The 14621-nt window shown below is 36.2% G+C and overlaps 1 protein-coding gene across 1 annotated transcript; it reads left to right on the forward strand.

Annotated features, from left to right (window-relative positions):
* The first annotated feature begins 7658 nt into the window (after nucleotides 1–7658).
* Nucleotides 7659–12019, forward strand: LOC123668056 (juvenile hormone esterase-like). Its single transcript, XM_045601848.1, has 3 exons — nucleotides 7659–7970; nucleotides 9802–11084; nucleotides 11805–12019. The coding sequence occupies exons 1-3, from the start codon at nucleotides 7731–7733 to the stop codon at nucleotides 11962–11964; spliced, it is 1683 nt and encodes a 560-aa protein (XP_045457804.1). The 5' UTR covers nucleotides 7659–7730; the 3' UTR covers nucleotides 11965–12019.
* The last annotated feature ends 2602 nt before the right edge of the window (nucleotides 12020–14621 follow it).

Raw genomic sequence — 14621 nt, forward strand, 5'->3', positions numbered from 1 at the left:
GAGACATCAAACAAGAGTAAGTTAGTCATAATCAAGAGTTAAAATCTGTACATAAAATAAAATGGTAGAAAAGTCAAAACTGTACATTGAATATTTTTTTAAAAGAATACTTGGGGTGTGATTTACAATCGATACCGAAGCCAAAAATATAGTTTTTAGAATTATTGTCTGTTTGTCTTTATGTATGTCCGGGATAAACTCAAAAAGTACTGCATGGATTTACTTCAAATTTGACACGAATATTAGAATAAGTTAGTAGGGCCTGTTTATACTCCATTCATCACATAACATCACTTCAGCCTATCGCAGTCCACTGCTGGACATAGGCCTCCACAAGTTCGCGTAAAAATGGCGCGTACCCATGTGTTTTGCCCATAGTCACCACGCTGGGTAGGCGGGTTGGTAACCGCAAGGCTGGCTTTGTCGCACCGAAGACGCTGCTGTACGTCTTCGGCCTGTGTATTTCAAAGCCAGCAGTTGGATAGTTAGACCGCCATAAACGGCTTTTTAAGTTCCAAGGTGGTAGTGGAACTGTGTTGTCCCTTAGTCGCCTCTTACGACACCTACGGAAAGAGAGGAGATGGCTATATTCTTTACTATCGTAACCAGTACGTAAGTAGTATTTGGCAGTATACTCAATTAAAAAACTACAACTTTAAAATTAATATATGCGAATATAAATAAAAAAGAATAATTAATCAAAAACTTTTTACAGTCATTTAACAGTGTGAAACAAGCCCTAACAGTAGTAAATTACTTCTTTGTTTTTAATCATTTCAACAATAATTCATGAGTCACAGCTTTTATTGAGTTTAGTGATTTTAGTTCTTCCCCGATCGTCAACAATTAAAATGGTTTCTTTCTTTTTTCTTGCCTTAAACTCAATACTTTTTAGGTGTCTAAAATATTACAAACATTTTTGTGTGTTATTACTAGATAACGATACCGATACACACATACAAAAACAAAGATGTTTTTAGCGACACCTCTTAGGGCCCAGCCTCATCTCCACGGCACTGTAATACGGTACGACGCCCTCGCCGTAACTCGGCACGGCGCCGTGGCGTTTTACGGCGACGGCATCGTGCCGTAACATTTCACGGCGTCGTGCCGTAACACGGTGCCGTGGACAGTGCGCCGCGCGCAACTTGACGTTTGATATTTCGCAGTTTGTGTTAAAAACAAAATAACGAGAACTGTGTGCTGTGGATATTTAACAAAATGATTTTCAGCCCTTTACATACCTAAATTCAAATTCCATCAAGCCGTTGTCACAGAATTTAAACAATATTCAAAAATACTCTACAAATTTATACAAATCAATAAAATTAGAGTGTCTATTTGTAATATTAAAATAACCGCTTTTTACTATCATGGACATGGATATATACACAGTACATATACCAAAATAACATTTTTTACAATTTTTTCTGTCTGTCTGTCTGTTGGTTTGTTTGTTCCAACTAATCTCTGAAACGGCTGGAACGACTTTGACAGGACTTTAACTGGCCGATAACTGATAACATAAGGAGTATCTTAAGCTACTTTTATTTTTGAAATTTATTTATTTTATAACTCTGCGAACTGAACAATTTTTTTTTTTTTTTTATATGTCACTAGGTCGGCAAACAAGCTTACGGCTCACCTGATGGTAAGCGATTACCGTAGCCTATAGACACCTGCAACACCAGAAGCATCGCAAGCGCGTTGCCGACCCAATCCCCAATCCCCCAATCTACAATATCTTTTTTGTTAAATTCCACGCCGAAAAAGTCGCGTTCACGTCTAGTAATAAATAAACATATTTTTTTAAACATATTTTAAATAAACATGTTCGTTTTATTTCTTACTTGATAGTTAAACCAAGCATCTCCATAGGTTCAACAGGTTTTCTGAACGAATATTGTTTTTGTAAGCGAGGTGCTATGTTGGTAAGAAGTTCTTCAAAACTTGATATCGTCATTCTAAAATATTAAAAAAATTTCTCATGTCCACATATTTTTAACGCAACATATTTTCTTTTGAAATAACCTCCTTCTTCTTTTTTTTATGTCACTAGGTCGGCAAACAATCGTACGGCTCACCTGATGGTAAGCGATTACCGTAGCTTATAGACACCCGCAACACCAGAAGCATCGCAAGCGCGTTGCCGACCCAATCCCCAATGCCCCAGGAGTTCTGGTCCCCTTACTCACCAACAGGAACACAATACTGCTTAAAAACAGTATTATTTAGCTGTGATCTTCTGTAAGGTCGAGGTACTACCCCAGTCGGGCTGCTCCATATTTTGAGCAGGAAATTCCTGCTGTGCCCTACCTCAGTCAGTCTTCGTCTTGGTTCATTGTATAAATATATGAATTTAGCAAAAATTTTCTCTGTTTCTGTTCCTTTTTCATTCGTCTTAGAACAATAACCATTTTGTCGATCCATATCCAGACAAGCACGCCCGAGCACACAAACTGCAAAATATCAACTGTCAAGTTAGGACGGTGCGCCGCGCCTACGGTACGGCGCCGTACCGTGTTACTGCGATGGCGTCGAGCCGTGTTACGGTGCAGGGTGCCGTGCCGTTTTACGGCGACGGCACCCTGCCGTGGATATGGGGCCGGGCCGTAAAACGTTGCCACTACGAGTAAAAATTTTTTTTGGATTTGAATTTCCCTGCACACCCTGGAAGCCTTGGTTAAGAGTACCGAATCAAAAACAGCTTTATTCAAATAGGCCCCAAGAGCACTTTTGAATCGTCATTTTACAAATTAAAACTTTAAAAACAAATTATATATATATTTTTTTTTTGTAAAAGTAAAGCTACCACCGATTCAATTAATAGCAATCTATGTGGCTTGCTCTGTAAAGTGAATAAATAAATCTGGCCAAATTTAGAGCGTATTGTTCAACTGTTAGCGGAATCTTGATCTTTAAACATTTCAGACCAGGTTCTATTATCTCATTTTGATCATCTAAAACGAAAGGTACTCCTAGAGTAGTTTTCAGTTGAACTGTATTTTTTGTGGTTGTGTCCTCAACTATTTACTGGGTGAATCGATGTTGATGATCCTTCTTATAATCGAAAGCTGGTGCTTGTTGTTCCATTTAAATTGATGGATATCTGACGAGTGTTTTTTGAGCTATCTCTAATAATGCGTTTTTAATTGATTATTTTTTTTTTTACTACTTGTCGTATTATTACAACACTTGTTGGTGTAAAATGTTAATTGAAGTCGGTTTTCTTTCGTTTGGGAGTAAACACGTTTACTTTAAAAGGTTGTATAGTTATATCAATTATCTAAACATAAATTTAAAGATTTTATTGAAAAGAAATTAATAGATAATGCTTATTATTTAGTGCATGATTACATAGTTGATAAAGGTGTGAACTTAGTGACGCTGTATTTTATGTAAGATATTATAAATTTGTATTAAAACACAATTTATAATTTATATATTATTTTCAAAAAAATAACTGTGGAGTTTCTTGCCATTTCTTCTCTGCAGAATTTATGAGAGCTTTATTTTTATAAAAATAATAAACACTTTAAAATTTTAATTTGTAAAATGACGAATCGAAAGCGCTCTTGTGGCCTATTTGAATAAAGTTATTTTTGATGTTGATTTTGATTTTATCCTACTAAATGGAATTGTGAATAAGTTAAAATGGCTACTTTCGAAAATTACTTCTTGTCTCTTGACTTTTAATAAGTTCGAATCTGAGTAAGCTGTACGTATATCTACTGAGTAGTATAATATCAAGGACTTTGAGATATATTTAAATTAAATTTCCTTTTTAAACTTTAATATTCTATCTTAAATTTTACTGGAACTCTATGACTTTCAAGCTGTTTCTGTATTTTTTATTCTGTAGGAAAATGATAATCATGATAATGTACGTCAAAACAGTTAAAAAGTCACGAAAATCAAAATGAAATGAAAAGTTAAAAATTATAAACAAACAGCTGAAATAAAATATTTTATTATCATGAGGTCAATGACCGTGGAGTTGATTACCATTATATAAGCGTAATTGTTCTAATGAGTACGTTCAATTTACTTGTATTAGCGCAAGGAATAATTAGTTTGAGAAAACAGCGATTTTTAATAAAAGTCACTTAATAATTTGTAAATATTGTGTATTTATAGCAGTTGTAATAGTTAAGGTAAGTGTTAGAACTGTAAATGATAATGTTAAGCATACTTACAGGTAGATATAGGGCTTAAAAATTGTATTAAATATATATTTTTAAGTTTACCACTTAAGAAATGATAAGGCCCATGATTTATGTAAAAAAGTTTAGAGTGAAATCGTGTATGACGTATGTCAGAGCTGACACGCACTTTTTTAACCAACTTTGAAAAGGAGGAGGTCTTCAATTTGACTATTTTTTATGTGTTAGCACTACATAACTTTTTATTCTTATTTTAATCGAAAGCTGGCCTCTGTCACATGGTTCCATTTAAATTTTATCGTGATACTTTTTGAGTTACCTCTAGTAATGCATATTTACTTAACTTTGAGTATGTTGGATGTTCTCATTTTATCGTTTTTCCATATAAATATAAGTTGCCTTTTTTTGTGTGAGAACAAACGCTATTGTTATGTATTAGTTTCTTTAAAAAAATTACTTACATAAACATATAACATACACGCACAGTCGTCTGTTCCTAATGTAAGCAACTTAATGCTTGTGTTACACGTAACAGCCGACTGTTACATAGAAGTAATACATATATAAATATGAATACTACATCCAGGCTCAGGGGGGAATAGAACCCACACCTGCAGAGCAGAAAACAGTCTGGCTACAAACTGTGCTAATGGGTCAGTCAATCATTCAAATTGGTACATCCAGTGAAAGTTATGCATATATGATACAATGTAGGTCAACAAAAAAATAATCAAGTAAATACGCATTATTAGTTATAGCACAAAAAGTGCTTGTCAGATCTCAATTCCTTTGGGTTTTTTTTGCATTTGCGGGCAAACACAATTTTCTCTGAGATTGCCCATTTACCGAGGGAAGCTGTTTTTAACCGACTTCCAGAAAAAGAGGAGGTTCTCAATTCCACTGTATTTTTTTATTTTTTATTTTTTATGTATGTTACATCAAAACTTTTGTCCGGGTGGACCGATTTCGACAAATTTTTTCTAATCGAAAAGTGGTGTGTATCAATTGGTCCCATTTAAATTTATTTGAGATCTAACAACTACTTTTCGAGTTATATCTAATAATGCGTTTTTACTTGACGCTTTTTTTGTCGATCTACGTTGTATTATACCGCATAACTTTCTACTGGATGTACCAATTTTGATAATTGTTTTTTTGTTGGAAAGGGGATATGCCTAGTTTGGTACCATGATAAGGAAACCAGGATCTGATGATGGGATCCCAGAGAAATCGAGGGAAACTCTCGAAAATCCGCAATAACTTTTTACTGGGTGTATTTTGATAATTTTTAATTTAATCAAAAGCTGATGTTTATCATGTGGTCACATATAATTTTTATCGAGATCTGATAACTACTTTTTGAGTAATCTTTGATAACGCGTAGTTGCTTGACTATTTTTTCGTCGATCTACGTTGTATTACTTGTCGATGTAATTGAAGTCGGTTTTTTTTCGTTTGCGAGCAAACACAATTATATAATATTTTATTGGTTTATTTTTATTAAAAATAACGCAATTAAAAACGCAGGTCACAGCTAGTGAATAATCAATTTATATTTGATTCTGCAGTGGCACCTCGTGCCAATAGTTACTGTTGGTTCTAGTTTGTAACTATGTTGTTAATTATATGCCAGTTCACAGGGTTAACGATGCATAATGTATAAATATATGTATGTCTTAACATTCATTCGGTTAACATAATACAAATACAAAAATAAAATAAATATATATGTATACCTACTTACTTGTTCAACCATAAATAATGAGACAGAGTAATATGTAAGAAAAAATCAAATAAATAAATAAATATTTACAACATACACACATGGTCATCTGTTCCTAAACTAAGCAACTTCATGCTTGTGTTACAGGTAACAGCCAACTACTATAGCTATATTTTTTTTTTCGATAAATATACATATAAATGATATATATATATATATATATATATATATATATATATATATAAATAAATATAAATATTACACTCAGACTCGGGGTAGGAATCGAACCCACAATCCCTGGAGCAGAAAGCAGGGTCTAGTGAAATAATAATTGTTTGCTCGGAAACAAAACAAAACCGACTTCGATTCGACCAGTAATACAACATCCGATAGACGGAAAAATAGTCAAGTAAATACCCATTTTTAGAGATAAATCAAAAAGTACCTACGAATCTCATATAAATTTAAATGGGACCTGATTAAGCTCTGATCCTTCTCCTACACGGGAAAGAGGCCTATACCCAGTAGTGGGATATTACAGGCTGAAGCGTGTAGTTGTATAGCTAGTGCTTTGAACGGAGCCTGTAAACAGGGAAAGCACTGAGTACCCAAGATTTAAGCACAGACTCGAAAAGATAGCATTTGAGAGTGGATATTTACACAAAAGCCTATTTTAATCTGGATATTTCCTGAGATGTATCTCTAGGCTGAAGCGTATACATGACAAGCACCAGCTTTCGATTCAAAAGGAATCATCAAAATCGGTCCACTCAGTAAAAAGTTATGAGGTAGACGAAAATGATGACGCGTTGGCGCAATGGTCACAGTAGTGGTTTGTGGCTGTTGCGCTGGCGGTTCGGATTCGATTCCCGCACGTGACAATCATTTGTATTGGCCATACAGACGTTTGCCGTGATCTGGCTGTTTGTGCAGTCCTTGTGGGTCTCCCCACCGTGCCTCGGAGAGCAAGTTAATCCGTCGGTCCCCGTTGTTATAATGTACACATGATAGCGATCGTTACTCATAGTAGTATAATTGTAGGAATATATCCGCCAATCAGCGTGGTGGATTAAGTTAAGCGCTTCGAATCATCTTTTTTAATGCGCACAGCCAAGGAATGGAATTCCCTGCCGGCATCTGTATTTCCGAGTTCATACAACCCGAACATGTTTAAAGCGTGAGTGAACAGGCTTCTTCTGGGCGAACTCGCTCCATCTTCGACCTCGTCTGTGCTCTAGAGCTAGACTGAGGTCAAGAGTAAGCCCATAACATAATTAAAAAAAAATTCTCCTACATGATGGGGAAAGAGCTGATGCCCAGCAGTGGGATATCACAGGGTGAAGCGTAGCGCATACCTATAGATAATTCTAGATTAATCGTATATACAAATAATTATAGACTTAAGGCCGATTCCTATATTCACAAAAAGATTAGTTTTTTTTTTTCTTACAAAGCTTTGCATAACTGACATAACTGGGGTAGGGCACAGCAGGAATTTCCTGCTCAAAATATGGAGCAGCCCGACTGGGGTAGTACCTCGACCTTACAGAAGTTCACAGCAAAATAATACTGTTTTCAAGCAGTATTGTGTTCCTGTTGGTGAGTAAGGTGACCAGAGCTCCTGGGGGATTGGGGATTGGGTCGGTAACGCGCTTGCGATGCTTCTGGTGTTGCAGGCGTTTATAAGCTACGGTAATCGCTTACCATCAGGTGAGCCGTACGCTTGTTTGCCGACCTAGTGACATAAAAAAAAAAAAAAACAATTCGTTTTATAGGAAATAGTCTATAGGAACCGTTCTGTATCCGTATTGTCTTTACAGCTTTCGTCTAATTTTACTTTTCAGATGTATCAAGTACAAGTTTCCCAAGGGACGCTCCAAGGCAAATTGGCCAGTACTTACAATGGTGCAAAATATTATAGTTTTGAAGGCATCCCTTACGCAAAACCACCGGTTGGCGATCTTAGATTTAAGGTAATCCTCTTAAATACTATAACATTCGGAGAAAAAGACATTAAATCAAACCAAAGAAACTATATACTATTTATAACATCTGGGGGCACGGTCGTGCCCCTGCCAAGACGAGCCAAAAAAAAAAACGAAAAGCACTACCTATCTTTTCTCGAAGCGCTTCGTCGGTTTTTTGAACCCTCATAACTTGGGTTTGAATTACCTATAACCAGATAAACAAAATTCTGGGGATATGATGTCAATAGTGGACTTATTAAACGTATAAAGTTTCAATCGCATAGCTCTTATACTTTAGATTTTATTGATATCTAAAAAACCCCGATTTCGTCACTCACTGATGATCATCAAAATTCTTAGAGTACTTCCTGAAGTCCTAGAAAGCTGAAATTTAGTACGTAAGCTAGTATTAGTACACAAACAACAAAAAAATTCTAAAAATTGGAACTTTTACCCCCTAACCCCTTAAACTAGGGGATGGAAGTTTGTATGAGACTTCCGCAAATTTTAATGCTAGAGGTCTGAAAATTGATATAGGGACTCCTTGTTACTCCTTGTTATAAATAATAATAGTAAAATACATAAAAAATAAAAATCGGTTATTAGTTTATGTCGAAAATTTACATTTTGTAAGTTTGGTATTTAAGTTTTGGCGGAGGTCACCGTTTCAATCAGTTCATCATAAAATCAAAAACAGCGTGCTTAAACCGAATATGGTGAAGATTGGATGATATTTAATGGTATAAAATGTGTCGGAGGTAAAATGCAGCTATAATATTGTCATAAGCAACTTACAAAAAGAAGTGAAATCCCACCAAAAACATTTTCATGTAAAATGTTGCCAAGACGAGATCATATGGCTCGCACTGTCAAAAAGTTATCAGATCTCATGTAGAGCCAAGCTTGTAACTCTACACGCCCTAACTCTACAAGCCCTAACTTCACAAACTCTACACCTTAGTCAAAATATGTGCAGGAGCTTAGACGAAACTGACGCAAGCTAGACTTACATTGAACTTAGACTACTTCACTGATTTATTTATTTATATTATTATTGACTAACTGACCCGGTAAACGTTTTGCCATATATAATGTTACTAAACCCTTTATCCCCCCCTTATAACTAATGAATGTGTGAAAAATAAATGTTGGCCAATTCTCAGACCTATCCGATATGCACACAAAATTTCATAAAAATCGGTCCAGCCGTTTCGAAGGAGTATGCTAACTAACATTTTGCCACAAGAATTTATATTTATATATATATAAGACTAGCTGACCCCGCAAACGTTTTTTTGCCATCATTACATCATCATCATTACAGCCTATACAGTCCACTGCTGGACATAGGCCTCCACAAGTTTACGCCAAAAATAACGTGAACTTATGTGTTTTGCCCATAGTCACCACGCTGGGCAGGCGGGTTGGTGACCGCAGTACTGGCTTTGTCGCACCGAAGACGCTGCTGCCCGTCTTCGGCCTGTGCATTTCAAAGCCAGCAGTTGGATGGTTATCCCGCCACCGGTCGGCTTTTTAAGTTCCAAGGTGGTAGCGAAACTGTGATATCCCTTAGTCGCCTCTTACGACACCCATGGGAAAAGAGGGGGTGGCTAAATTCTTTAGTACCGTAGCCACACAGTTTTTTTGCCATATATCTTATTAACCCCTTAATCCCCCCCCCCCCCTCCAACTTAGGGGTATGAAAAACAGATGTTGTCCGATTCTCAGACCTACCCGATATGCACACAAAGTTTCATAAGAATCGGTCAAGCCGTTTCGGAGGAGTTTAACTACAAACACCGCGACACGAGAATTTTATCTATTAGATAGAATTATAATGTATTTGCTCTTATGTAATCGTAAAATTGTATAATTAGTAAAATTATGTATGTAGTTAGTACAGTATATGGTATACTCATTGATATACTTATAATATTTTGAATTTCAGGCTCCACAGGAACCAGAAAGTTGGTCAGGGGTTAGAGACGCAACTAAACCAGGCAATAAATGTGCCCAACTCATTCCCATCGGAAAAGCTAAAGTGGAAGGGAGTGAAGATTGCCTCTACTTAAACGTCTACACACCAGTGCTACCTGCAGATGAGGTCAAAAAACTCCCAGTTTTATTCTACTTACATGGAGGTAGATTGATTTGGGGATACGGTGATTATTATAAGCCAGATTTTTATATCCATCAAAATGTGGTACTTGTGACCATAAATTACAGATTAACTGTATTTGGATTTTTGTGTCTGGATACACCGGATGTACCAGGAAACGCTGGTCTGAAAGATACGGTCATGGCATTGAAATGGGTTAACAAGAATATAAAGAATTTTAATGGTGATCCCGATAACATCGCGGTTTTTGGTGAAAGCGCTGGAGCGGCCAATGGTACTTCACTTTTGGTGTCAAAAATGGCTGATGGTCTGTTCAGTAAAGTTATTTGCCAATCGGGGAACTGTCTCTCGGATTTATATATGATTGAAGAAGACAATGTAGGAAAAGCGAGTAAATTAGCGTCATTATTAGGAAAAGATACGAGGAATAAAGAAGAATTGTACGATTTGTTTGTTAAATCTTCTGCTGAAGATCTGCTGCATGCGTACTTTTCGGCCAATATGATGCAACCAGCCGTCGACATCAGGGGTTTTCTTCTACCAGTTGTTGAGAAAAAGTTCGACAATGTTGAACCGTTTTTCGACGAAAACCCAAGAGTTGTAATACAGGAAAAACGATTTAAAAACGTACCCATCATGGCCACACTGAATTCAGAGGAAGGAGCGTATTTCGTACAAAAAGACGAACAAGGCAATGTTATATATGAAGACAATCTCGAACTCTTCATACCAAAGTTCCTATTCGTCAAAGAAAACACACCAAAATCAGCGGAAATTGCAGAAAAACTGCATAAATTTTATTTGAATGGCAAAACTGGTGATGGTAAAAAAGTGGGATATATGAATTTGTTGAGTGATCATTACTTTTTAAGAGATATAATGTTATTCGTTGAATTGGTAGCAAGGCAACAGGATGTATTTTTATGCAGGTTCGCGTACTCGGGTAATATGAGTACTAGAGTCATGAAGAAGTTAGGTATGAAGGGAGCCACGCATGGAGATATGGTCCAGTACTCGTTTTACAGAGAGAGTAAAATGAAGGTTGCCTCTGAAAGAGATTTGATGATAGTCAATGTGATTGTAGAAGCGATGTGTACGTTCGCGAGAACTGGGTTAGTATTTAGATATAAACAATAGTTCTAAAGAGGCACTGGAAGTTTCTCGAAATGTATAGCCTATGGGAATTACCAGCAACCTTACAGAAGATCACGGCTAAATAACACTGCTCTCAAGTTCTGTTGTGTTCCAGAGCTCATGGATAGGGTCCTCTACGCGTCTTGCTTAAATATTTCCTTCTTTCTGTAATAACTACAGCCACCCATTTAGTCTGCCATGCTTCATTATTCTTTTTTCTATTTTGTACCCAACTAGCTGTGATCAGCTGAAAATTTAGCCTATAGCCTTCCTTGGTAAATGAGCTATCCAACACAAAAGTTTCAATCCGAACCAAGACTACCTAAAATTAGCGCGTTTGAACAAACTTATCATTACTTCAGCCTATCGCAGTCCACTGTTGGACATAGGCCTCCACAACTTTGCACCAAACATTATGGCACGAACTCATGTGTTTTACCCATAGTCACCACGCTGGGCAGGCGGGTTGGTGACCGCAGGACTGGCTTTGTTGCACCGAAGACGCTGCTGCGCGTCTTCGGCCTCTGTATTTCAAAGCCAGCAGTCAGCTTTTTAAGTTCCAAGGTGGTAGTGGAACTGTGTTATCCCTTAGTCGCCTCTTACGACACCCACGGAAGAGAGGGGTTGGCTATATTTACTGCCTTATTAGCTTATCAGCTTTATAATATTACTATAAATAAGTGTATTATTTGTTTCAGAAAACCGAATTTAAAAAAATACAATTTAGACTGGCGACCTTATGACAGCGAAAATAAATTATGTCTCAACATAGACGATGATATCTCGGTGAAATCGCTGCCCGAGTACGAAAGGATACAGTTTTGGTTCGATTTGATGAAAGAAAGATCGAAATTATAATAATACTAGCTGACTCGGCAAACGTTGTCTTAGTAGTTGTTACGTTGTTAGTAGAGGGTGAAAATTTAGGGTTGTTTGTATTTTTCAACGCCAAATCACAATAAAATAAAAAATTAATTTAGGAAGAAAAAAATTTGGGGTGGACTACCCTTAACATTTAGGGGGATGAAAAATAGATGTTGTTCGATTCTCAGATCTACCCGATAAGCACACAAAATTTCATGGGAATCGGTCAAGCCGTTTCTGAGGCGTTTAATTACAAACACCGCGACGCGAGAATTTTATATATTAGATAGAAAATCCACGTTCCGTTTCACTCGTATTGTTTACAAAAATCAAAATTAAAAAATCACTATTCAAATGGATATCAAAAGCATATTTGAATCGTTATTTTACAAATTAAAATTATATTGCTTTTATAATTTATTTATTGTAGTAAACGTGGAGCTACCACCGATTGGGAATGTATAACATATATATATATATATATATATATATATATATATATATATATATATATATATATATATATATATATATATATATATATATATATATATATGTTATAACAGCATTTTATAAAAGAATTTTTAGTATCGGATCGGTTATTTTTGTACCTACTTTAGTATTTTTGTACATGATAAAACACGAAAAGGGGATAGCCCTTTTTCTTGTTTTATAATCTTACTTATGTTCGTATTAAATACAAAGTTCTTTTTATTATTAGTAATAAAAAAGTCTGTCTGTTCAATTCCCACACAGCAGAAGTGAAACTTCTGATAATTGTTTGCTCGCAAACGAAAAAAAACAAACTTCAATTACATCGACAAGTAGTATTACTGTCTTGTACGTAATACTAACTACTACTACGTACGTAACGTATGAAGACGAAAAAAATTAACAAACGCACTAGTCGTCGGTACGATTTTCGAGGGTTTTCCTCGATTTTTCTGGAATTCCATCATCAGATTCTGGTTTCCTTACTATGGTACACCTTCTTTCCAACAAAAAAATTATCCAAATCGGGTTATAAACAACAAAATTATTTCCGAACGTACATAAAATATTTAAATAAGTGGTTGTATTTTAACTTAGTTACCTGAGCATTAAACATTTTTTAAAGTTAATAATAATTAGTACCAAAAGTTTAGCGCCCCTAGAGCAAGGGAAAAAGAATCAATCAAAAAGACGTATGAGTGACAGTTTCAACGCGAAATCCAACTGAACAATCATTAGGCAACAGTATGATTACCTCGTCTTGTGCCTCACTTCCAATAAAAACGAGTGTGCTTTAGACCACACGACTGAAGTAAAACTTCTTTAGTTCGCTTCAGCCTGTCATATCCCTCGGCTGGGCATAGGCCCCTTTTCTCATGTCGGAGAAGGATCAGAGCTTAATTCACCACGCTGCGGGTGCCCCAATGCGGGTTGGATATATTCCCAACTATGAGTAATGATCGCAATGAGGTGTACATGATAACAACCGGGACCGACGGTTTTACGTGCTTTCCAGGGCACGGTGGGGAGACCCACAAGGACTGCACAAATACACAGACCACGGCAAACATCTGCATGGCCAATACAAAATGTAATCCCTAAGGGTTGTCTCCAACCCGGGGGATCTGAAGGTTATGTCCGATTCACACGGACTAGACCTTTGGAGGTGTTCTTTCGCTCGCCTGGGGCGGGATCACGGGGACGGGGACGGCGTTGCCCAATTAGGGCCCGTCACAATAAGCACAGATTTTGATAATTCAAGTATTGATAATAATGTTTACTTAGTTTTAAATGTTATGGCTTGAATTTGTATATAATAAATGTTTATTAAAAATTATCCTGTTTACTTTTTCAATAATTCTAACTGTCATAATATATTTTATTTTCCATAATCCTGTTTTTTTTTTTAGAGACATCATAAACATTTCTTTATAGCTTCAGACTTAATAAGCAATCCGTTAAACTACACTTTCTTAAAATGGGTGGGAATTAATCCTTTGCTTTAGGTTTCCAGTCTTATAATTGTCTTCTTCTGTCACTATTAATCTTGTTTAAAAACTTCTTAGTTATCTAGTATGAACTTTGTGTGTATGTGTGTGTTTGTATGTATGTATACAAACTATCTATGTTAGTATGTATGTTTATTTATTGAGTTGCTTTCTATTATTTTTTATAAAATTATACTCTACACTTACACCGTCAATATATCATCTCCTTTGCCCTAAGGTTGCCTGGAAGAGATTGCTCTTAAACAATAAGGCCGCCTTTTGTACATTTTTTTTTCTACAAATTATTGCTAATGTTGCTTGCTTATTTTATTTGTATGGTGTACAATAAAGTGTTAAATAAATAAATAATAAATAAGCAAATAAATATTTTTAATTTAATTTATACACGATGTAGGTACTTATAATTATCTATACATACATAGAACAGATGTATGGCTAAGTTATATAACTGAGGTCGGGGACAGCAGGATATTTCTTGCTCAAAATATGGAGCAGCCCGACTGGGGGAAGATCACAGCTAAATAATGCTGCTTTCAAGCAGTGTTGTGTTCCTATTGGTAAGGTGACCCGAGCTCCTGGAGGGAATGGGAGATAGTGTCGGCAACGCGCTTGCGATGCTCCTGGTGATGCAGACGTCTACAAGCTGCGGTA

Source organism: Melitaea cinxia, chromosome 30 (assembly GCF_905220565.1).
Source record: "Melitaea cinxia chromosome 30, ilMelCinx1.1, whole genome shotgun sequence".
Taxonomy (NCBI): domain Eukaryota; kingdom Metazoa; phylum Arthropoda; class Insecta; order Lepidoptera; family Nymphalidae; genus Melitaea; species Melitaea cinxia.

Coding starts and splice junctions, on each gene's coding strand:
- LOC123668056 (XM_045601848.1), top strand. CDS start 7,731: ATGTATCAAGTACAAGTTTCCCAAGGGACGCTCCAAGGCAAATTGGCC. Junction 7,971..9,801: donor TCGTGCCCCTGCCAAGACGA/GCCAAAAAAAAA, acceptor TTTGAATTTCAG/GCTCCACAGGAACCAGAAAG. Junction 11,085..11,804: donor TGTACGTTCGCGAGAACTGG/GTTAGTATTTAG, acceptor TATTTGTTTCAG/AAAACCGAATTTAAAAAAAT.